We start from the raw sequence: 25,422 nt of genomic DNA, 5'->3' as shown, positions 1-25,422 counted from the left end.
TCAGGTGGTAGAGTACTAGCCTTGAGCTGAAGAGCTCAGGGACAGCGCCCAGGCCCAGAGTTCAAGCCCCACGACCGATTTAAAAAAAGAAAAAAAGCCTTTGTGCTTAAGTTCTCAAGTTAAGCATTCCTTCCCAGAATTTGGAGCATATCTCAGTGAGGCCACTCCAGGGAGGCAGAGGTGGCTGAAGTAGCTGTAAGCAAACAGGTAGCCTAGGTCTTGGAGAGGCCTGTGTCCTTTGTGCCTCTTTTTCCATTCTATACTCAGTGTTAGGCAGCACTGAGGTGACAGTGCCCAAGGGTCCTGTCTTCTAAAAAGTAAGGAAGGTGTGGAATGATCCCAACCTGGAAGCCATGCCTCCCTTATCTCTTTCGGCTTGGCAGAGCCAAAGGTAGGTGGATCTGGATCCACCCCCTGGGAGCAACTCCTGCTGTGACCAGGTCCTTGAGTTCTCCCACTGTTTTCCTCATTCAAAAAGGAGAGGAAAGGATCATGGATGCCTGGCAGCATCTTGGGAATCAGAACACATATGTGTACCTACAGACTGCTCACAAGTGCTTGCAGTAGCAAATTCAGGATTATTATCAGTTATTTTTATTTTTCATGTGATCCATGGCCAGAAAGGCTGCCAGCTAAACTTGAACTCCAGACATGAATTTCACACCTTTTGTTCTCTGTTTATTTTGATTGTAGGACTAAAATTGAACCCAGGGTCTCCAGGCTACAAGGAAAGTGCTCTATCATCTGAGCTATACCCAAACTCTTCTGCTTTCATTTTGATTTTGAGACAGTCTCAATACCTTTACCCTGGGCTGGCCTTGAACTATGATCTTTTACTTGTCTCTCAAGTAGTTAGGATTACAGATACATACCAGCATGCCCAGCTATCTTTTCTTATTTCTCTGGGCTAGTGTCAGTGATCTTATGTAAGATGAGTATGTTGATTGAGTGGTCCAGGAAGACAAGTTAGCTCATGCCAGGGAAGGGCACACCATGGTCCTAGGTTCCTTGGATCACCTGTGACCATGAGGAGTCCTGGGAACCACACACTGAGGGGCCCAGCTGCCTCCACCCACCTCCACATCTGCACTTTCAGTCCTTTTTTCAGTTGCTAAACTTCCATTTCGTAGATATGGCCTGTTCTACTGCTTCCTGTTTTTACTACCCAGGCAGCTGTAGCTGGTGATTGCCGTTACCCTGGCCTTGCTATGCTTGGGATCCTGCCTGGAGCTCCTCCTCTTTAAAACCTCTTTATCTTGCCAGTTGTTAAGCCCCCAGACAGAGTCTGGGGAACAAGAGTTCCCCACCCAAGAGGTTTAGCAGGAAGCTGTGGTCATACCTCTAAGTCTGTCAGCTCCTTCTGCAGCCCAGTGTGAACTTGTATTGTAGGTTGGCTATAACCTCTCTCTATAAATAAACTTTCATGAGAACAGCCATACCTGTTCATCCACAAATTGTCTCTCTGGGGCTGGGAAGGTGGCTCAGTGGTAGAGCGCTTGCCTTGCATGCCAGAGGGCCCGGGTTCAATTCCTCAGCACCACATAAGCAAAAAGAAAAAAAAGCCGGAAGTGGCGCTGTGGCTCAAGTGGTAGAGCGCTAGCCTTGAGCTGAAGAGCTGAGGGACAGCGCCCAGGCCCAGAGTGCAGGCCCCCTGACTGGACCCCCCCCCCCCCCACAAATTGTCTCTCTGTAATTGAATGGGAAGAGTTGAATGGTTGTATTTGAGACCTTGTGGCAAAACTTCTATTTGCTGACCTTATTTGGTCTTTGCAGAAAGTAGTCTGCTGACCTCCTACTCTAGAGACCTTAGGGGTCCTCCCTCATAGGGTCTTTTGTGGCCCAAAAGACAGAGGGGATGTTCTATATGGGAGCCCTTTGGAATAGACTTTTTGAGACAGGGACAGTTCTAGTTTCAGTGTTCTTATTCATTTAATACTCCTTATAATAATTCCTGCCACTTACTATGTGCTAAAGTTGCGCCAGGCACTTATGGGCTTTGTATGTTTTAGTCCTTTTAACAGCCCTCTGAGGGAGGTGTCATAGTTAGCCTTCCTGCTGTTCAGATGGGAAACTGAGGTACGGTGATGAAAAGTGACTTGTCAGCCAGGTACTGGTGGCTCATGCCTATAATCCTAGCTATTCAGGAGACTGAGGTCTGAGCATCATGGTTCAAAGCTACCTTGGGCAGGCAAGTCCATGAAACTCTTATCTCCAATAAACCACGAAAAAAAGCTGGAAGTGGAGCTGTGACTCTAGTAGTAGAGCACTGCCTTGAGGGTTAAAAAGAAGAGAAAAAAAAACCCTCAGTAACAGCACCCAGGCCTTGAGTTCAAGCCCCAGGACTTGGGGCACAAAAAAGAAAAGTGAGCTGGGTGCCGGTGGCTCACGCCTGTAATCCTAGCTACTCAGGAGGTTGAGATCTGAGGATTGTGGTTCAAAGCCAGCCGGGGGAGGAAAGTTCGTCAGACTCTTACTTCCAATAAACCACCAGAAAACCGGAAGTAGAGCAGTGGCTCAAGACGTAGAGCACTAGCCTTGAGCTGAAGAGCTGAGGGACAGCGTTCAGGCCGAGTTCAAGCCCCATGACTGAAAAAAAAAAAGTGACTTGTCCTTAGTCATAGCCAGGATTATGCACTGGGGTACCTGATGTTGGAGCTGGAGCCAGAAGGTTCTACCTTCCACAGCAGAAGTCCCCTATGATCCTACTCTACTTGCTACAGCACACAGTTTAGCACCTCTCTCCTCAAGTATGTTTGAGCACCGGAAGTACTGTGGCTCTGCTTCTGATATGCAAAGTGCGGAGGGTGGCTGCTGGGGCCTAGGTTTGGCAGCTGCTCTGTGGCCCTGAGCAGGTTCCTCTACCCCTATAGCTCTGCTCCCTCCTCTGGGTGAACACCCCAGGGGCTGTAAGGGGCCGGTGAGAGGTGCTGAAATGGATTAAGTTTCACTCCTCCCCACCTGTTCCCCACATGGCATCTGTGCATGTTGAGTGAGGTGAAGTGAAGATCAAGCACAGCCAAGAGGGAAGGAGATAGGGCAGTATGGTGACTTGTGTTAGGACTTTGGAAGATGGTCACATGCCCACTTCATGCCTGAGAAGCTGGAAGAGGTTGAGTCACAGCCCAAGCCAATCCACTGGGATTCCATTTACAGGTCTGTGCAGCCATAAAAGCCAATTTCTTTTCGGTATTTTGGATTTGAAAGGGCAGCATGGGGTTCCTCTCTGCCCGAGGAACAAAAAAAAATGAGTCATTATTTTTAGAAGATGGTCTTCTGCCTGCAGATGGGCACACCCTTATCCCCTCAACAGCCCATCTGTTGCTTGCTTGCTTTCTCTCTCTCTCTCTTTCTTTCTTGTCCATCGTAGGGCCTGAACTCTGGGCCTGGGCATTGTCTCTTAGCTCTTCAGCTCAAGGCTAGTGTTCTACCATGTGAGCCACAGTACCACTTCCAGCTTTTTCTGCTTATGTGATGCTGAGGAATCAAACCCAGGGCTTCATGCATGCAAGGCAAGCACTCTACCACTGAGCCACCTTCCTAGTCCCTACCTGTTTCTATCCACCATCCACATTCAGGCTGTATTAGGAGGGCTGCTGGTCTTGTGTGCATGCATGTGTGTAGTACACATGTGTTATACATGCTTGAAGTACCAGCAGTAGGTGATGAAAGCCTCCTTATCCCAGTGCTTTTCTGTTCCTGCAACTCTGCTCTTTAGCCTTAATTCTTTTCTTCCTAAAGTACAAATTGTACTCTTTAAAGCCAAGATACTGGTTCCACCTCCCCATACTCCAACCACAGCACATACTGAGGATTGGAAATTAATCATCATTTCTTTCCAAATAAATAGCCCAAACCTTTCAAGTCTCTGAGTATGATGAGTAGCCAGTCTCTAAGCCACATGGCAATTACTCACCCCCTGTGTTTCCTGTAATCCTAGCCAGCCCAGAGGTGGTCTGGGAATGCAACAGAGATATTTGAAGCCGGGGTTGCATGTACTGGGCCTGGCTGGGCTGGAAATTTCTTTGAACTTTTCCTCATAATTGTAGCTAATATTTGCTGAATACTCACTGGCATGCACAGCAGAGGGCTAATGCCTGTGTGTAATCCTATGAAGCAGGAACTGATACAATCCCTACTTAACTGAGGAAAAGGGAAAAATAACTTTCCCACGGTCACAAGCTAGGAGATGGCAGAACCACCGGCCAGGTGCTTAGTCTGGATCTCTCCATCCAAATCCATGGTCCATCATTCCTCCTGCCCCCAGCAGGGCCCCCTATCAGTGATCTTTGTAGTTGACATGTTACTGTCCTTTCAACAAAGATAGAGCTTCCTAGGGGAATCCCTAGTTCCAATATTGTTCTTATGCACTTGCTGTTGTTATTGGGAAGTTAAAAAAATAATATATAGTCTATTTAGACTGGGGTTTCTTAACTTCAGATAACGTCTTCATTGTGCGTTTGTCCTAGTTGCCATAGCTTGGCTTGTATCATCTCTTGCCTTCACCCATTTAAGGGATCCCAGTAGCACCCCTCATCTAAATGCAACACCCAAAAATGTTTCAGACACTGACAGATGTGGTGGAGGGTTTGCCACAAGTGGAGAACCACTGTCTAAGCTTAAGGTGCCAAAAGCAGAAGCAAAGCATCTTCATGGGGCTCCCTGGCCTGCCTCATGCACCTCTGTCCATCCCACCTGGAGCCTTTGGAAAAGTGAGGGAACCCCTCACTTACCCCCTGCTTACAGAATCTCCTGGCCTAGAGAGGAAACAGGACTGAAGTGAAACTGCTCAGAGAATAGCCTGGCAATTCATTTCCCACAGTGCACCTGGCACTCAATCTTGCCGTGGGTAGGAACTATGAACAGAATGCATCTAGGGTGGGGGACAGAGCTTCAGGCAATGCTCAGGATAGAGGAAGAGAGGGCAGGAGGTAAGGCAAGGGCGCTGCTTGGAATAGAGTGGACCCTGAAAGCATCTGAGATGACAGCTCACCTGATGGGCCAGGAGGGTGGAGTGGAACCACCATGCTGCTCAGTGTTAGGAGTTAAGGCCCAAGAAAAGGGTCATTGTGGAGCCATATTTCATTCCTGCCTGGCCACGAGGTAGGCTCAGCAGGACATGATAGAGGAGCACCTCCCAAGAACAGTGGGAACAAAAAGCCACGAGCAGTGCCTGTCCCGGTGCCCTGCCTTGTCCCTTTCACTGAAGATTTGAAAATTATGGTCTTGTCTGTTATGCAAAGTGGGTGTCACTTGCTTGACCTCTTCCTCTCCCCGCCCCCCCCCGCACCCCCCCCATGCACCCCCCCCCCCACTATGCTTCTCTTATTCTGAGCTTCAGGGTAGTTTAGGTCTCCCTTCTGCTGAGGCCGCAGCCCAGTTATTCATTTGATGTGTCTGAGAGACATTAACTTTTCTCAGGGGCCTTGCCCTGTTGATCCAGCAGCTATTTCCTCCAGATAACTCCTGCCCCCTTGTTCTATGTCTGATGGCAGTTTCCTAATTAAGCTAGATCTGAAAGCACTGGATTGGGAGGCCAGGAGGGTGGGGGCTGGGAAGCCTAGGCCTTCACTTCCCTCCACTGCCACTAGAGGACAGCCATGGATTCCATTTGGAGCCTCTCCCCAGGCTGTTCTGTAGCTACTGAGCCGGCAGGAGGGGACCCTTTTTCTGATATGTTGGGATGGGGGGAGATTTGACAGCTGGGCTGACTATACGGAAAGATAGGAGAACTCCCCCCCCTCCCACCCCCAGTTTACAGAAAACCTGGTTTTCCTGCCTGAAGCAGTTCCTGCCTGAAGCAGTAGGAGCTTGAGGGGTGGGGGTGGGGAGAGCGGAGATAGAGGATGACAAAGTGATTCCATACAGTGCTGGGAAAGCTAGTTGTCCTGGTCAACCAGCTTAGACCTGACTAGTGCCTGGTGTCTGTCTGCTGAGACCAGAAACAGGAATTGATTCTGCCCTTTGCCCATCATGGGCAAGGGGCCATTTCTTTTGGAGTTGGTTTTCCTCTTCATTCTGTCAAGGGCTGTCAGACCTTGGGCTATGTGTATTGAGCCAGTTGAGGTGTATGTTTAAAGCTTGTTCTTTAAAAGGAATTGTTTTAATTACTAAAGAACATGTGCTCACTGTGCCCAAACCAAACAATAGAGATGAGAGTGAGTTTTCTAAGGGAGTTCCCTGGAACTGGATTGGTTTTTCAGCCCTTTGAAAGCATGAGTCACTTTAGAAAACCCAGCTTGCTGTTGTATGTGACCCTCATGGGGCTGTATTCAATTAGCAATCATTTTGTCTTGTTTTCAATAGCCACAGGTGTCTTCAGGGATGACAGAGGGCAGGAGACAGACATATATCTGGGGATGGGGGTCAGAGATCAGGATCTCCCAAGAATGAAGCCTGTGTTATTAGCCAGTTGTTCTGGGTTATGCTGTGGGGCATAGGAAGACCTTCAAGGACAATTCCTGCCCTTCTAATACACAGCCCTTATTTATTGTTTGTGCCTACCTTTACCTTCCTCATCTTGCTGGAAAGGAGAGAGCTTATTCCTTATGTCCATTAGGCTTGGGCTCAGCTTTACTCTGGAGCTATGGCTAAAAAGGAGAATTTTAGTTTTTGAAGCAGATGATTTGAGTCTGTGACAGAAGTGACCAGCTTGGTAACCATTAAACTTTGCCTTGCCTTGTCTTCTAACTCATCTCTCCAGATGTTGGGATCTGCCAGCTGACTGTGCTCATCTGGGTCTTTGACCAGAAACATCTCATTCACAATGCCAGCCCTGAAATGGGGTCTTCTGGATAGGATCAAATGCATCCATATCTGTTTAGGTTCTATTCTGTGATTGTGTTATACAGTTTCTCATCTTTAACTTTCAAATTAAATCAACCCCCTTAAAAAAAAAGTCAAATATCTATACTGTATGCTCAGAACACGTTGCTAGACCCTGAGAAAGTCAAGAACATGGGTAGTTTAACAGACTCTGGGTTCCCTTTTGTGCAAAACCATGATTAAGATATTCAGTCAGACTCTTAATTTACTGCATGAGTATTTATTGTGAACAAAACTGATGATTAACAGTTGCTTTGCGGTTGGCAATTTGCAAAGAATTGTACAATTCAAATGGCCAGGAAAGGAAAGTATAGGTGTACATGCAGGTAGGAAGACAAGTATTTTCTTTCTTGGGAGTGTCAGAGTTAAAGGGGAGAAAAATATGAGCCCCTGGTGCTTACTGTAAGTCTTCTGCTTCCTGTGGGCAAACAATGGCCTCCAATGCTGCTTTTTGTGGTACCGAGAATCAAACCCATGGCCTTAGGCATATAAGGCAAAAATTCTACTAGTGAGATATTCCTAGCCCTCTGTGATAATTTCTTAAGGGCCTTTTGCTATCCTGGGATGACGGAGCCTGCTGACCTTACACACATCATCAGAAACTGGAAAGACTATATAGGATGAAGGCCTTTGAAAAATGTGCTCCACTGCCTTTGCCATTGAGTGGAGCAGAGGGGCTTGCCTTCCCTGCACATTCCACTTGGAGTCCTCCCTAAGCTGGGCTCATCTTGCACACATCTCTGTCTCTGGCCAATCAGGCTTTATGTTAGATGGAATAAACAGCTTCCTGGCTTCTTCTCAGGCAGCTTGTTTCCAAGCCAGGGTTTGTTTGAGGCCCTGTTTAGATATTGTTAAAAGTAGGCAGCTTAGCTTAGAAAGGTCAGCAGGAGAGATGAGAACAAAAAGATCTTTCAAACTGGCTACTCACAGGGCAGCTAGAAACAGCCCAAAAAAGCCCTAGCTCTACCTGGCGCAGACAGCTTTAGGCCTGGGCTGACATTGCTCAGGTTGGTAGTCAGCTCTAGGGTACTTGAGAAACCCCAGATCGTCTCAGAGGGGCATGCTGAGGTAAAGGGCATCAGAGGCTGGGATGCCAGGTCTCCACACACAGTACTAGCCACTGGAACCTCTTCTTTAAAGACACTCAAAAATTGGGGGGGGGGAGGATTGGGTGGGAGGGAGGGGGGAGGTAGGGAAGGGATGTGAAGGGTAAACAAAGGAGGAGGCTGCAACACTTGTTAAGAAATGTACACATTATCCTGCCCATGTAATTGTAACCCCTCTGTACAGTATGTTCACAAAAAAATTAAATTAAAAAAAAAAAAAAAAAAAGACACTAAAAAATTGGGATTTACTCCAAACAAGCCTGAGGGTGATGATTTGCTTTGTAAAAGTATTCCTGGGAGCTGGGAATGTGGCTTAGTGGTAGAATACTTGCCTAGCATGCATGAAGCTCTGGGTTCGATTCCTCAGTAATACATACACAGAAAAGCTGGAAGTGGCACTGTCCCTCAAGTGGTAGAGTGCTAGCCTTGAGCAAAAGAAGCTCAGGGGCAGTGTCCACGCCCTGAGTTCAAGCATCAGGGCTAGTTTTAAAAAAAAATATTCCTGGGAGCTTATTTAGATGCCAAAATCTAATAGATTTAAAAATAGTGAAAAGACACACCTTGGGAATGCAGGCTCCCTTTAAAGTGCAGTACTGGCTCCTTGCTTGGGGTGCATTGGTGGTGATAGCCCTGGGAGACAACATTCCTCCCCTACCCCACCCTCCACCCCCAGCAGTGTTTGCTGATCCAGGAGTGATGTTAATGTGAAGACTAAAGTCTGAGTTCACAGTGGCAAAGGGAAAGACAGTCCTTGGGCTAATGTAGTAAGAGGACATAGTCACTCTTGGCTTGAGCCTCCTGGTAGCAGCCAGGACCAGGCTGCCAGAGAGGAGGCTGGCAGGTAGCCCACAGAGTGGAAAATCACCCAAGGTCCCAGGAGCTGCAAGCCTCCTCTGGACTACGCAGTCCTTTGCAGCCCCAGGGGCTTGTTCTGTGTAAGCCTGAGGCTGTTTTTTTAGCTGCTAAGCTGAGCTCTCCTGTACATAGAGATCATAGCACCATTCATTTCCTCTCTGTTCTGGGAGCTCATGAATCTTAATTCTCTCACTTGGTGAAGGCTGGTACTAGGCTAAACCCTCAGCTCACCAGGCTGGCCTAGGGTTTACCCAGTCAAGCTTGAGTTATTTACTGAGACAGAGGCCTTAATGGGATTAAAGAGAGTTCTCTACTCCTCAGGCCTGTCCCTGGGCTTGGTTTGTCTATCAGGGAATCCTGTTCTTTTTTATTTTTTTTTGTAGTCCGGTCGTGGGGCCTGAAATCTGGGCCTGGGTGCTGTCCCTCAGCTCTTTAGCTCAAGGCTAGCGCTCTACCACTTGAGCCACAGTGCCACTTCTGGCTTTTTTCTTTTTTGCTTATGTGGTGCTGAGGAATTGAACCCAGGGCCTCATGCATGCAAGGCAAGCACTCTACCACTGAGCCACCTTCCCAGCCCAAGGGAATCCTGTGTCATCTCTGTGGCTGTGGCTAGGACTGGGGCTGGTAGGAAGCAGATGACACAAAGCTGGAGGACTCCTATTTGGTACTTCTGTCAGCTCCCCTAGTCATTAGTTCTGTGCAAAACAATGTTAGTTAAAACATTGGTAAGCTCCAGATGAGAAGGAGAAAGGAAAATAGTATTTTGTGAGCTGCTACTACATACCTAGATGTGCTTGGACTTTGTGTCTGTTTTCTTCCTGGCTACTCTATGGGGAAAGATGAATCCTCCAGACCCTTAGGAGACTAGCATTTACCCTTGTGTTCCCAAGGGTATAGATTTAATGCACCACTAAATGCACCACTCAGTTTCATTGCCAGATTATTCCTTCTGAAACCTGGCTTAGACTAGGAGGACTGATCTCTGGGAATTGTCAAGGCTAATGGCTCCCAAACTTGCAGACTTGGTTAAAAACTACCCCAAATGCTGGACCGCACGTGAGTTTCTGATTCAGCATTTTGGAGGCCTCAGAATTTGCATTTCCAGGAAGTTCTTAGGATAATGATACTGCTGTTCTGAGGTGGGGGGTAGGGTGAGGAATGTGCACACCTTGAAAACGGCTGGTCTCAACCTTGTATAGAGATATACAAGGTAGTTTTAAGTGATATACTAACTTCTACTTTTGTTTTTGTTTGTTTTTTGGTCAGTCCTGGGGCTTGTGGAGTCTCATGGACTTTTCTGCCTGGGCTGGCTTTAGACCTCCATCCTCAGATTTCAGCCTCCTGAGTAGCTAGAATTACAGGTGTGAGCAGTGGCGCCCAGCTTAAACATTACTTCTTTAATATCTAGGCAAAGAAAACAACTAGCACAACCCATGGTTTCTAGTGTCTTTTATTAAGATGAGATACCTACTAAAATAAAAAGAAAGAAGATATAAATGAAGTTATATAATAATGAATAATACTACTAGGTATGTGAGCTAGTGGTAAAAAAAAAAAAAAATAGTGCCTGGGAGACACTAAGCTAAACAAGAAGTATTCATTTTACAGATGAGGAGGCCTGTAGAGGTGAGCCTGCTTTCCTGGGTCACATAGCCACAGAAGCAGCATCTGGACTTGAACCAGCTCTAAAGAGGTTCCCTGTCCTGCTCTCTACCCCTGAGTCTTCAAAACATTGGACAGGCTTGGAAGGTTGTCATTCTCAGCCCTAAACATAAACATCTACATTTATAATATTAGTAGTTCGCATATTTTTTTTAGCAAAAGTCTTGATCTGTAAAATTGTCCTCTAGGGCTCCTAAGCCCCAAATCTGGGAACCTTGGAGAGGTGAAGAGAGCCTCCTGTGGCATCCTTGGCTGCCAGCTTTAGCCTGCCTCCCTCTGCATTCTTCCTTTTTTATATTTGCTGTCCTGGCAGCCTCTGCTTTTCCATTTGTGGTGTGATCCAGGGAACCCCCTGAGCCGGGCCATCCTCAGACATCTGCTTCATAGTAGGAGCTGAATGGAGCTGAGCTTCTGGATGAGCCTCAGGAAGGCATAGAGTGCTGGTATCAAGCCAGTTTATTCCATGGAAAGTGACCCCATAGGTCATTTCTCTCTAGCTTCAGAAGGGGAATTAGTAGGCATGGTGAGCAGGCATGGGAATGGTCTGACTTCATGGAGGAAGTAGTAACGTTGAGTTTTGGATGATGAAGGTAGGACTGTTGAAGGCAGTGGAGAAGCCTGCCTCAAGACTAGACATCATCCAGAAATGATTTGCTTGAGTTGTGGTTGCTGAGAAGGGGCAGAGATGAGGGGCAGCCTGACAGTCTTGGCAGGTCATGCGCGAGAGCCAGCTGGATTCTCTCAGCCCTAGGTGGTCATGAGAGGATTCCCCCCAGGTATCCAGGGCTTTAGCCTTTGCCTGTCATCTACACACCTCCAGTGTCAGTGGCAGCTGTTTTTTAAAGCTCCCACTTTACAATGAGTTGTAAAATAAGCTTAGTGGACTGCAACCTGTGCTTTTAAAAAGTGGAGTAGGGGGAAAAGTTAATGGAAAATGTTAGAGTTGACTGTATGTAGTTTTGTGTCAAGAAACCTGTTTTGTGTAAGCATATGCAAACACTGTACTGCAATGTGAGATATGTTTCTTGCTGTGAGTCACACTGAGACAATCCTGCTTATCATGTCAAGGCACAAAGGGCTGATGGGAGGGAGTGGGCCAGGCTGGCAGGATAAGGCAGTCCAGAAGTGAGGGTAGATTCCAGTATGGACTGAATTCAGCAGGTGAAAGATGGAGAATTGAGGCTGACTCAACTCAGAAAATCTGACATAGCTCAAAACACTTGGGCAAGATGCCATCTTGTTTGCAGTACTCAGTCTGAGTACTCTTTTGGTGGTATACCAGAAACTGAGTTGCTGAGGGCTTTAGGAGAGAAGAGTCCTTCCTCCTCTTTGCTTCTTAATGTCCAGGTGTGTAGACTGGGAGTTACAACTCTGCCTTTTCATCCCAGTGACTGAGGTATTCAAAGAAAACTCACACTGACAGCCTTGCCTTGGGTTTGCTGCTTGTGGAGGGTGTCTGGAGCTAGGTTGGTGACAACCTGCTTCTGTTGTTTTCCTCCAGAAACATCGTGAAGGGAATGAGGGAGCTCCGGGAAATTCTGCGGACTGTGGAGACCAAAGCAACACAGAACTTCAAAGTGGTATTGTGGCTACTGTCTGTGACTGATGTGTTTGGTGGGAGATAACAGATAGCCCTAGATCTAGAGATGGCAGTGTGTTACGTGCCTGCATGTACCCTTCCTTGCTTGGAGCAGACATTGTTCATTAGTCCTAGAGCTCTTTCTCACTCAGCCCAGGAAGCCCCCTTGGCATCAGAGCCCCTAGCGGTTAGGTCAGAGTTGAGATCTGCTGTTCCACTCTTCCCATGAGCAAAGCAAAGTGGTATTGCTCATTCTCAGGAATTTGTTTATGATCTAATAAATGCCATTGGCTCTGCTTTCTTGCTCCAATTCAAGCTTGTATTCTTAGACCTTAGATCCACCAAAGTCAGAGTCACAAACTACTTTTCATGCTAGAGTTTTCAGTCAGCTTTCAGAATCTGAGGCAGCCATGTGGTAGAGAATACTGCCTGTGCCTTTAGCCTTCTGCCCTTTCTAGAAGGGCCTGTGGGTTCTCAGTTATGCTGAGCTACTTGGGGGTCAGGAGGAAGAGGAAATGTGTCTTCCAAGGAGAAGAGAGAGATGAGGAAAGATGGCCAATGGTTGGGGGGTGGACTCTTGGGAGTCGAGTTATGGGGGCCTCCAAGATAGCAATGTACTGTAAAACAGGCGGATTGGCTAGATGGTAAAGGGAAGAAAATGGAGCTGGGTATTAGCTCAACAGTGCCCCTCTAAGTTCCTCCCTCTCTTCCAGATGGCAGCCAAGCATCTAGCAGGGGTCTTGCTGCATTCTCTGAGTGAAGAGTGCTACTGGAGCCCCCTGTCCCACCCTCTGCCTGAGTTCATGAACAAGGAAGAGAATTCCTTTGTCACACAGGCCCTGCGGAAACCTCACCTCTATGAAGGGGACAAGTAAGTCCTCCCCCCCACACCTCACCTCCGTCCTGTTGGAGCAGGCCAGGCTCACATTGTGCATAGGATCTGTGCCCCTCTGGTGGCTCCTTACTCCATCCTACAGTCTTTCCCTTTCATCCTGTACCATGGCTTTAGAGTGGGTTTAAGGGAGAATTCTACAAGGCACCCTCAGGCTACATGGTACTTGGAGATTCTTGCCTTCTTGATAGTCTTCTCTGATAGATCCCTGCCTTGTTGAGCCTAAAATTGAAGATAGGACTGTCACAATTTAAAGAATTGTTACTTAGTTTCCCCATGTCTGTCCGCATGCTTCAGTTAGTGCTTAGGGTTCATCAGGCTGTTTCCTCCCCCAGGAGTGTCTCTGCCCTTTCAGATATAGAACTCTGGGGCCCATTTAAGAGCTGTCTATGGTATCCAGTGCCTGTGAATTATGCAGAAGAGGGTCACTTTACTAGGCTAGTCTGCCTTGGGGCAGAAGGCCCACACAAGGGCTGGAGGTGCTGATGGTGTGGGCTGGGCCTTAGCCAGACCTGCTGTTTGTGTCTTCCAGTCTCTACTGCCCAAAGGATAACATAGAGGAGGCCCTCCTACTGCTGCTCATCAGTGAGTCCATGGTAAGCCTGCACCTCTGACCTGGGGGAGGGGTTGCATCCCAGGGATGTCCCCTAAGGCAGTAATTCTTGTCTATACTTTCCTTCTCCTTGCAAGACAGGCTTGGGTTTGGCTGTCCTGGCTACATTGGGAGACCTGGGCTCTGCCTCTGGTGAATAGGAACTGAATGCACAAGCCTTCTTCCAGGATTGCAAAAGATAATTACGTCTGGGTGCTAACCCTAGCAACTCAGAAGACTGAGATCTGAGGATCTCAGTTCACAGACAGCATGGGCTGACAAATCTGAGAGACTCAATTAACCAGTAAAATGTTAGAAGTGGAGGCAAGGCTCCAGTAATAGAGTAACAGCCATGAGCAAAAAAAACAAACAAAAGCACAAGGCCCTGAGTTCAAGCCCCAGTACCAGCAAACACACATACACACACACACACACACACACAGATTTTTATGACAGATCAGCATCTGTACTGGGTGTTGTACACAGACACATATAGATTTTTTTTGTTCGGTTGTGGGGCGTGAACTCTGGGCCTGGGCACTGTCCCTGAGCTCTTCAACTCAAGGCTAGCACTCTACCAATTAAGCTACAGTGCCACTTCCAGTTTTTGGTGGTTAATTGAAGATAAGAGTCTCATGGACTTTCCTGCCCTCGCTGGCATTGAACCGTGATCCTCAGATCTCAGCCTCCTGAGTAGCTAGGATTACAGGTGTAAGCCACCAGTGCCCGGCCACATACAGATTTTTTTTTAATTTTTTATTGTGAAAATACTGTACAGAGGGGTTACAATTACATGGGCAAGATAGTGAGTACATTTCTTATCAAGCATTGTAGCCTCCTCCTTTGTTTACCTTTCCCATCCCTTCCCAGCCTCCCCCCCCCCCCCCCCCCCCGCACCCCCTACATACAGATTTTTATGACAGGTCAGCATCTGTACTGGATGCTGTGACAGACACAAGGGAGTTCAAGTAGGGAGCCAAAGCAGCCTGAACTTTAAAGGCAGGAGGTCTGGATTCGGGTTCTGATTCTGCCCTCATTAGCTGGGAGCCAGGGCAAATCACTCAATCTGTTTGAGCCTTTGTCTCTTCTTCAGAAGATGGTGATAACTCACAGAGGTAAGTATGAATGGAATTCACACATTCATGCAATAGCTAATGACTATCTGTTTTGTAGCTAGCACTGTTCTAGATGCCTGAGCTGTTTCAGCAAGCAAATTGGAGTCTCTGTCCTCATTTTATTCTAGTGAGGGAGGTGGCAATAAATTAATGAACAGTTCCAGTATCCAAGCTGTCTGTGTCCACTATGGAAAAAGAAGAGAGGTGGAACAGAGTGCTAAATAGAGCTCTACCACTTCATCCTCCTAGTCCTGTCTAGATTTCTTTAAATATTTTCAAACGGTTATTATAAAGGTGTTGTATGAAGGAGTTACCGTTTTGTAAGTCAGGTAATGTGTACTTTTCTTTTTGAACATTGTCACCCCTTTCTTGACTCTCTCCCAGTTTTTCCCTTCTGTCCCTACCCACGGGCTGTATAGTTCATTTTCAATATAATGTCTATTGAGTAAGTTTTTTGTAAGACTAGTTTTCTCATGCCTCGGGCCAGGGCTAGGCAGCTGTGTCTATACACAAGTGACCATAATAATAGGCAGTATTTTCTTAGTGCAAGAGTACTGTGGAGGCTCCACAAAGAAGAGCACAAGCACAGCATGTGTGAGTGGACCAAGAGGTGGTAAAAGGACTAGACAGGTATATGGGATATACAGGAAGAAAGCTGTGGAGGTGCATCCCCATGATTGTGGCTAGCTCCTCTAACTCAATCCCCTCACCTGAAAAGACTATACATAGAGCTCCCCTAGGCCCCAGCAATCCCACTTCTGGGCATTTACCCCAATGATCACAAACAAGGCCACACTAAAGCTTCCAGCACAACTATGTTTATTGCAGCATTATTCACCATAGCTAAGATATGGAACCAACCCAGATGCCCCTCAGTAGATGAATGGATCAAGAAAATGTAGGGTATATATATGTATTTGTGTGTGTGTGTGTGTACACACACACACACACACACACACACACAAAATGCTTCCATCAGAAAGAATGACACTGCCCCATTTGTTAGGAAATGGTAAAACTTGGAAAAAAATATTAAGTGAAGTAAGCCAGACCCCAAAAAATATAGGTCTCATGGTTTCCCTTATTTGCAATAAATAGTATATTTCTAGGATAATCTTAGCAGATGAACAGATGATGCTAAGTGAAATGAACCCCAAGATAAGGACACAAGAGGTTTTTCTTTGTTGTTTTTAATATACCATGCAATATTTTCTTGGTTTCTTTTATATAGTCTCCCTCCTGTGGTATATCCCTGTTGTCACTGTATTTGATTTTGGTACCTTGCATCTTGTATATACATTTATCTGATTTGGGGAGGGGAAGGGAAATAACAAAATGCTGAAACAAGGACACAGAATGACAATTGAAGCAATACTCATAAGATACTATGTTGGAAATCAACCTTATAATTTTGCGGGGGGGGGGGGGGGAATTGAGGAGATAGGGGAGGGAAGGGATAGTGGGAGAAAACCAAGGAGGGGCGTAACAATGCCCAACATGAAATGTACTCTTTAGCTTACTGATGCAACTGTAACCTCTCTGTGCAGCATCTAAAATTTTTAAAAAAGAATCCCCTCATTGCTGATAAGCCAGACTGAAGAACAGTTTTGCTAGCTTGCTGCTTCTGAGAGAGGGCACAGAAGTAAAGATGAAAAGACCAAGACCCACTGAGTATTCTTTGGACATTTGGCATGGGCAGTACTAGATCTTGTTGAGAGGACTTTGGTGGATGGGATGCCTCTGGATCCATAAGCTTCCAAGTAGGTAGATAGGAGGAGGGATGCTGGATCATGAGCCAGTGACAACATTCTTCCTCAGCCAGGCTGGTCTGTTTGGATCCAAGGGTTTCTGTATTAGGTCATGGGTACTTGCAGCTGGAGTGCCAGCTGGCTAGGCATTGTCCTGAAGGGTATGCTGGGTATGTACTTGTGTGGAGAGAACACAGTGCTGATAGCCTGATGTGGAGGTGCCAGGTGCCAGACCTGATTGATGTTCATAGAAGGCCAGGATGTGGTCCTTGCTCTGACCACAATTCTGAGCCTCAGGTTCTAAGTATAGATCCCTGATTCAGACTGGTACGAATCCTCTCCTGCCACTGCACCAACTAGAGTCTCAAGGGAGACTGCACTGGAGTCACCTGTCTGCTTTTGTGGGAAAAGGTTGCCTTCATATGCTGAGGGTTACAGTGTGATTCACATCTGGATAGTAAATGGTAAAAAATAGAATTGTTTCTTAGGCCCCTTCTCTGCCAAAGACAAGCCAGCCAACTCATTGGTAAGCATTATGTTCAGCCATATAAAATTAGTAAGTTTAAATTGTTTGTGACCTGCAAAACAGTTTTGTATAGTTCTGTTAATACCTGTATGTTCTCATCTTACAGATGAGAAAAGTAAGGGCCAGGGCAGGTAGGTACCTTGGTCAAGGTCACATACTAATAAACCTTATGGTCAGGATTCGAGCCACATTTGTCTCCCTAAATAGCTGCAAAAAGCACAGGTCATGGATCTGAGCTCCAGGATTTTAGACATGGTTCTGACCCTTTCTGTCTGCTCTGATCCTTGGTTTTCTTATATCTAAGAGCTGAAGGGGTAATTTTGATAATCCAACACAGCAATTCCTGAGGGTTTATGAACAGGGACATGTCATAGACAGTGTGAGAACAGCCATTTGGGTTTTTCCTGGGCAGGGATCAGCTGAGATCTGTCCCCACCAGCCAGTTTCTGTGGCCTCTGCTTGATCTGGGTGCCAGGGGCCAGAGTTCAGATAAATTTCCCTTATGGCTATTTCTCCATCAATACCTTGAGCCTGCTCCAAATCTCAAACTAGAAAACGGCCTATAGAACGGCCTTTTACTTGAAAATACTCGGAGCCTGGTGAATGTTCCTGAATATATACCTCCCTCTTAATAGCTTTTTCCATTTTGCAATAGGGAATGTAGGCTGACCTTTCCAGGAGACCCTGGAGGGGGTGGAGGTGCCACTTGCTGTCCAGGCCTGGTCCTTGGAAATTTCCTATGGCACACAGTCAGAGGCCATCTGCATGATCACTGGGAGGAGGCACCTCCATGCACTGGCTAGTTCTTTTCTTCTTTCACATCCAGCATGTTAAACATTTGGAAACTTGGGGGATTTGGGAGGATCATTGGCAATGGATTTGACTTTAGTGTCACATCTCCAGGGGCCTTTCTACATCTGTTCTAAATCTGTCCACTGGCTCGGAGCAGTTTCTCAGAGAGGATAGACTATCTGTTACTTCTTCCTTTCCTACAGTCACATTCTTGGTCAGCCAGAGGACTGGACTACGGGCCTCACTAGGTCAGCACCCCGAGCTTCTGTTCTGAGCCACAAATGCCTCCAGGGTACCCTCAGCCTGATTTCTGTGTTCTGTGGGATTTTTCTCATCTTGTTGCTTCCTGGGTTTGGCTGCAGATGATGAGCCTAAGGAGAAATCTCTAGAACAGCAGCTGGCAGCCTTAGCTACAACTTAGGTTCTGTTGGTGCCTGCAGTAAAAGTTATTGCCAGCCCATCATCATAATCACTCCAAACCTCCAAGGATGTCCCCAGTGCTGCTCCAGGAAAGGGGATTTGCAGGCTTCTAAGCACAGCAGGTCTGGAACTCAGAGGATTATCTGCAGGGCTGGTGTCTTGGATATGGTTTTTGTTATGCATGGACTGTGGTCAGAATGAATGACGGAGCCTCTGTCTTTCAAGATGTAAATTGAAATTACAAATGCTTTCTCAGAAATACAAGGGATATGAGTGATAATGGGTTGGAGAATAGTTGTGTTTTGGACCCAGTTTTGTGACTTTGGAGCCAAAAGAACATTTTAAAATTCATTTACTCACCAACCCACCCTCTCATTAATCTATTCATGCATTCATCTATCCACCCACCCATCACATTCATCCACTCATTCATCCATCCATCCACCTGCCCACCCTATTTATCCATCGAATCCTGATTTTTAATTTGATTTTTTTTGTTGTTTGGATTTTTTGGTAGTTAATTAGAGATAAGAATCTAGCAGGTTTTACTGCCCAGGCTGGCTAAGAATCCTGATCCTCAGATCTCAGCCTTCCTGAGTAGCTAGAATTACAGTCATGAGCCACTGGTGCCCAACACTTGGAACATTTTGATTGTCCAATACATGTTTTTAATCCTAAAAGCTACTTGATTCTGACTTAGTCATTCTTGAAAACATGTAGAATCTGATCTACTCAGGAGACTGAGAGTATTATTCAGTTTTGTTTTACTTTTTTTTTTTTTTAAAGGACTTCCTATGCCTGTTCCCATTTGAGACTCAGCAAACAGGTGGTTCCAGTTTTGGCACCTAGTTTGTTCTGACACAGGCCTTGCTCTTCTGAGGCTTCAGTGTTCAGGTAGCTACTAGCACTGCCAACTCTGAGCCCAGGAATAGGAGTGGTGGGAACACCTCCACTCCTATATTGTTAGCAGGAAAACTGGGATTTCTGCCATAGTAGGTTTGGGGAGAATGCAGACTGAAACCTGGGGCAGGGAGGGAGGGGAAGGGCTGGTGTGAGCCAGGCTTGAGTTGTTGGGTACATAGATGTCACTGATCAGATTGCCAGCTGAGAGCTGGTGGTAATTATGTCTGACAGTGGGAGATGCCAGCAGGAGCAGAACAGGGCCAAATCCTCCAGGAAGGGGGATTTCCTGGACACAGATGCTGCCCAGGGGCTTCTTTTCATAGTGATCGTTGGAAGCAGCAGCAGATCTTGAGGCTTGCCCCTCAGTGGAAAGGCTTTCTGTGAAAGGGCCTTGGGTACATTGCCTTCAAGAGCATGTTCTTTGCAGAGAAGCAGCATCAAGGCTTGCCTGGGGAGGCCTGATCTTGGGGTCTGGAGTTGTCCCTCAGATTGCTTGCTGAACTGGTGTTTTACCATTTGAACCATGCCTCCAGTCTGACTTTTTGCTGGCTAATTTTAGATATAGAGTCTCAGAGACTTTTCCCAGACTGGCTTCAAACCTCAATCCACCAAGTCTCAGTTTCCTAAGTACCTAAAATTACAAGTGTTAGCCACAGGAACCTGGCTGTTTTGCTTTAGTTTTTTAGCACAGCTTCCTTGGAGGCACCTGAAGACAAAGGAAGGAGCTTAGTTGATGCTAGAATGTCAGAGTTTTATAAAGTCTTACTCCTCTTGATCTGTATGCACTGGTCAGTCTCAGTCATTTGTAAAGGGGATGGTGAATGGGGGTGGTGAGATACTACTTAAAAAGAGCACCCCTTTCCTTCTCTTAGCCTGACTGAGTCCAAGATTAGAAAAGACCACCTGGGCCCTGCAGCCAGCAGAGCATGAGAACTGCCTTAGCAATGGTTCAGAGGAGCTGGGAGGCAGCTGGAGCACAGGCAAGCAGCAGGAAGGATCTGGACTAGCCAACAGACATTTTAGCCTTGGCTTCCCGAGACCCATACAAGGTGGTTCATCTTCCGGGCCTCAGAGTCCTCTGAGTCCACCCTGGGAAGGGCCGGGGAGGCTGGGGGGGGGGAGTGTCAGTGGTTTCAGGGGATTGCTGTGAGGCCAGTTAAGATTATGAGCATGAGAATTCAGCTCCTAAAAGGATCATTCATGATACACACCTGGGGGTGGGTGGGGAAGAAGGGAGGCAGTGTTCAAACAAGAGTTGTACTTGATTTGTGTTTCTTTAGGGAAATGCAGATTTCCATATTTGTCTCCTTGTCCAAAGAGCAAAGGGGGTTCTCCTGGCATGGCTTCTCTCTTGGCTTTCCCCCTGTGACAGCCAGAAGCTTGGGGTGAGCACTTTAGGAGAGGCTGCCCTGGGAGAACAAGAGAGACAAAGGCAAGCAACAGGGAGCCCTATGGGAGCCCAGCCTGGGATTAAATACATTACTTAAACTAAAGCAGTGCGCATCCTCCAAGGGAGTCTGGAGGGTTCTGAAGTGGGATTTACAATGGTGAATGCTAGGCAGGCTAGGCAGGGAGAAACCCAGGAATCTCCCACCATAATCTCAAGAACAGTATAGAGGAGGCTCTGGTGATACATGACTTAGTTGCTGGGTACTACCTGCAGGTGCCAAACATTTGATTTGGAGTATTTCCCAATGAAAACCAGGATCTGAGGCTGTGTACGTGGTAGAAAGGAAAGAATGTAGCTGGGACTAGTTCTGGGCAGGCTGCTTCTGGAGTTGGTGGTGCTGTATGGCCTGAAGGTAGTGAGCTCAGGAGATAGCAGGACAGCTTGGTGGGGAGGGACTGCCAGCCCTGTGGTGTCTGAGGTCCTGTTTCAGGCTTGCTCTGACTCCTGAACAGCACATGAATTCCTGTTCCTTTATGACTCCCTTGACAGCGCCCATAAACTTCCTCCTTTCCACATTTCCACCACACCACCCTGTTACCATGGTTACATACATAGCTCTGCCCAGCAACCAGCTTCAGCCTACTTTTCAGGGCAGCCCTGCCCTAAAACCATAGTAACAGCTGGGCAGAACTCAGCATTTGGCTGTCCTCTGGGAATCACACTTTCCTCTTGGCTCTGGGGTCTGTTTGCAAAAAACCTCAGGACCCCCAAGAACGTGCCTTCCCTCCAGTCTGCTTGTTAGGCAGTTGGGTCACTGCTTTACTGTAGTCTGCTCTTCTGCTCAGATTCTTGTGACCTAATTAACACCCAGTTCTGAAAGTCTACCCCTCCCTTCTATCAGACACACCCAGAAGGCTGTTCTCTTAGAGGTCAAGGTCAGGGTGGACAGAGAAGAGTTTCCATTGCAGCCCCAAATCCTCTCTGGGTGTTGCTTAGTGCACAAGGATAGATTAGTGAAGTTCTGTGCAAGAGGCTATGCTAGGGGCTTGGAGTCTAGAGATGACTTGTACTACAAGAAGTGATGAGCCTGGAGGCCAGGACATGTGTGTGAGGATGGGAGGACCCAGCTTTCCCTGCAAGATGAACCAGATGCAGGAAGCAGAAAGGCTGAGTTGGGTTGAGAAACTAGATGTCCATGTGGACAGACAGAACATGACCAAATTAGGGATGAGGAGCATGTAGCTCAGGGGAATCCAGCTAGGAGAGCAATTTAAACTTTATCTGAGCTGGGCACCAGTTGCTCATGCTTGTAATCCTAGCTACTCAGGGAGCTGAAATCTGAGCATCATGGTTCAAAGCTAGCCCAGTCAGAAAAGTCCCTGTGAGACTCTTATTCCCAGTCAACGACTCAAAAACCCAGAAGTTGAGCTGTGGCACAGTAGGTAAAGTGCTAGCCTTGAGCACAAAGAGGCTCAGGGACAGTACCCAGGTCCTGAGTTCAAGCCCCACAACCATCACCAACGACAAAAAAAAGCCCCTTTGTCTGGAGAGGAGAATATTACTGATCTGCAGGGTAGATCCCCAGGCTGTGAGTGTGACTAGCAAGGTCTCCCCTAATCCTGTCTCCTTTACTCTCGGCTAGAAAAGCCACCCCTGCAGACTGCCCTTTCCCCTTTCCATCCTGACCTCTGTCCTCTACCAAAATTCCAGGCCAAGTTTTATTTTTACCCTTATCGCCCCTCTCTTGGGTCTCCTAAGGGGCTTTCTCTGTTTTTGTCCATCTCCTTACTATCCTACCCCTCCCTGCTGCTGCCTGGTAGAGGCCATCTCCCAGACCTTCCTCCTGGGTGCCCAGAAGTAGAGGAGCCGGGAGAGCAGGGAGGAGTCTTGCTGGAATGGAGCACAGATTGCAGAATGCGTTCTTGCTTGGCTTCCTCTAGCATTTCTTTCACTGTTGGTGCCTGTGTAGGTGGGTTTCACAGGGGTGGGGGCAGGGGTGTTCTGGGCACTTTTCTTCCTCACCCAATCTCCTGTAAACCTTTGGAGTCTGACAAGCTCCTATCTACCAGACTTGCACCAGTGCTCAGCCTTTTGGTGCATTTCCCTGAAATCCCCAGTTCCCTCTTGTAGATAGCCTCTCCTGGGCCCATCCATCTCCCGCCCATGGAGGAATGGGCAACACTTACAGATTATGGATAGAGGGGTAGCACCAGTCTGTATCCCTATTTGAAATACCCCTATTGGTGATCACCTCCATGTTGTTTTCTAGAGGATTCAGTGGACATATTAATGCCCTTCACTCTGAGCCTACAGTATAGAATTTATGTCTCTTCACCACTTGGAGTCTCAGACCCTGGCCTAGAGAGGAAGCACAGCCCTGTGCAGAGGGAAGCAGTGAGCACACTGGTGGGTGGGAAGGGCCCTTGGATCTGTGGGGAGGCTGTCATTTCAGAGTCAGCAGCTTCTTCTCTCTGTTGGTCTAGTCCTTAGTCTTAAGAGCCTGTAAGATGCAGAGGAGGTGAAGGAAAGGACAGGATGCTGGAGAGAGGGAAAGGGCCCAAGGGAGGAGGATGCTGAGAACAGCTAGCAGAAGTATCTAGCCGGAGCTCAGCTGTGCCTAAGCCAGGCCCAGCTCTCAGAGTACATGTGTGAGATATAGGGATGGGAGTCACTTCAGGCCCCACAGCATCCTCATCCTGGTCCCTGCTCTGTTGTTGCTCATAAACCCCCATGACCAGTGCATTTTTGGCTTCTCCCTCTCCACTGTGTCTCTCTCTCCCCCTCCCCCTCCCTCCCTCCCTCCCTCCCTCTCTCTCTTTCTCTGGCTCTCTCTCTCTCTCAGTCATGGATCTTAATCTCTGAGCCTGGGCTCTGCTCTGCCCTGAGCTCTTCAGCTCAAGGTGAGCGCTATACCACTTTAGCTACAGTGCTGCTTCCAGTTTTCTGGTGGTTAGTTTGAGATAAGAGTCTCGTGGATGTTCCTGCCCAGGCTGGCTTTGAACCGAGATCCTCAGATCTCAGCTTCCTGAGTAGCTAGGATTACAGACATGAGCCACCGGCGCCTGGCCTTCCACTGTATCTTCTGTTCCTGCAGTGTGGAGGTAATAAAGAGATAAAACCACAGGCCACTGATGATACAAGGTGCTTTCCTTCTTACTAGGGGATTGAAGGCCTGGTGATAAGGAGTTCCCTCTGAACTGCACAGAATTGTCAACTGTAGCACAGGTTCCTTCCCTGAGCAGCCATCTGGCAACTCTTGAGGTCCCCAGTGGTAGGCTTGGAGAACGGTGCCCTTAAGTATGAGGCAGCTCTCTCTGGGGAGCAAGAGAAAGGAGAGTTTTGTGGTTGGCTGGAAGGAGCCAACGATAGAGTCTGGGGTAGACAAGGGTGACGAGAAGGGTCAAGTGTGGGACAGAGAAAAGAGTGACTGAAAGGCCACAGCTGAGTTACTTCCTGGGCATCAAACAACAGGGCCTTGTCCCAGGCCATTTTTCCTGGCATCTGAGGAACTTGCTATGATTTTAGAAAATTGAAAGCACAGAGGACAGTTCTAGAAAACAGTTGTCCCATACTCTGCCAGTGTCGTGACAGAAGGCAGTGTCAGATGAAAGGAGACTGAAGGAAGTGGTGCCTGAATGCAAGGCAGGATCCCAGACCAGATCCTGGAATGACAAAGAAAATACGAACAAGGACAGTAATGATTGTTATCCTAGAGAAGGGCAGCAAGGATGCTAGATATCAGTAGTTGATGTATACAGGTGAAGGGTATATGGCTGAAACACTTTTCTTGAAACTGTATTGTAGCTTTGAAATTTTACGGGATCCCTGAACCTCAGGATGCTCCCTTACCACATGGGATTTCCTGGAGTGGTAGGGTTTCTCAGAGGCAGCTTCTGTGGGGACAGGACTGTGGCCACTTGGTTGGCCTAGGACAGTAGTGAAAAGGTGGTGGGACCTTCTGGGTACAAGCACCCACTTACCTTCTTTTCTTACTCTCTTCCAAACCAATTCCACCCACAGGCAACTCGGGACGTGGTACTGAGCCGGGCGCCTGAGCAAGAAGAGGACCGGAGGGTGAGCCTGCAGAATGCTGCAGCCATCTACGACCTCCTGAGCATTACACTGGGCAGGAGGGGCCAGTACATCATGCTGTCGGAGGTATGGCAGGCCAGGCATCTCCCCACTCAGAGAGTCAGGTAGTGCCTAACAGGAATCTGATGGCGCTGTTGTGATTTGTGCCTTCCTCTGGTCCCACTTAACTGCCAGGTTGCCTTGCCTTTTTCTGACCTGAGCCCTCAGCAAATCACATCCTTGGCTTCCTCGTCTTTGAAATGGAGCAGAGAACCCATCTCATCAGGACAAATAAATGAGTTCATACACAGAACAAGCTGAGAACAATGCTGTTATTTTTTTTTTATCAGAAGTATACATTTTGAAAGCACTTAAATCTTACCATTTACACTTTACCATTGCCCTGTGAAATCATTCACATGTTAAGTTAGACACTTGTACACATGTCTGAGCCAGCAGCAGGACCTCTTTCTCCTGGATATCCAATAGGAATCAAGTGCAGATCTGTGGCAGCTTTTTAGGGGCAGTGAATTTTGATGCCGTTTACCCTGGAGGGGGATGGAACAGCTGAAATGACCGGACTTCTCATGGGGACATACTAAACATCTTCCTCTCCCCAGTGCCTAGAGCGAGCCATGAAGTTTGCATTTGGAGAATTTCACCTTTGGTACCAAGTGGCCCTCTCCATGGTGGCTTGTGGGAAGGTAAGGCCCAGGGCTGCTGGTGTGTGTGTGTTTGTGTGTGTGTGTGTGTGTGTGTGTGTGTGTATGCACGCACACGAGCACACATGCGCGTGTACGTGTACTTACCCTCTGAGGGCTGTGCAGAAGTTGGTGGGTTGGTGGATGTGGCAGCATGAGACAGGACTGGGATGTGGTCCACGTGAAGAAGGGGTCACTGTTCCTGCCCTCTGAATGAGGCACCAGGAGTTGACCTGCTTGTGAATTGG

General features: G+C 47.5%; 1 protein-coding gene across 1 annotated transcript in view; it reads left to right on the top strand.

The window, feature by feature from the left end:
* Nucleotides 1-25,422, top strand: part of Ttc7a (tetratricopeptide repeat domain 7A) — a 120,184-nt gene that overhangs the window by 36,773 nt on the left and 57,989 nt on the right. The window contains exons 6-10 of the mRNA XM_042675400.1: nt 11,947-12,025; nt 12,738-12,895; nt 13,449-13,512; nt 24,423-24,560; nt 25,094-25,177. Coding sequence (XP_042531334.1) covers nt 11,947-12,025; nt 12,738-12,895; nt 13,449-13,512; nt 24,423-24,560; nt 25,094-25,177 — 523 coding nt within the window. The remainder of the gene's footprint in view (nt 1-11,946; nt 12,026-12,737; nt 12,896-13,448; nt 13,513-24,422; nt 24,561-25,093; nt 25,178-25,422) is intronic.

Source organism: Dipodomys spectabilis, unplaced genomic scaffold (assembly GCF_019054845.1).
Source record: "Dipodomys spectabilis isolate Male_0828 unplaced genomic scaffold, ASM1905484v1 ptg000026l, whole genome shotgun sequence".
Classification (NCBI taxonomy): domain Eukaryota; kingdom Metazoa; phylum Chordata; class Mammalia; order Rodentia; family Heteromyidae; genus Dipodomys; species Dipodomys spectabilis.
This window is presented reverse-complemented; position numbering and strand designations above follow the sequence as displayed.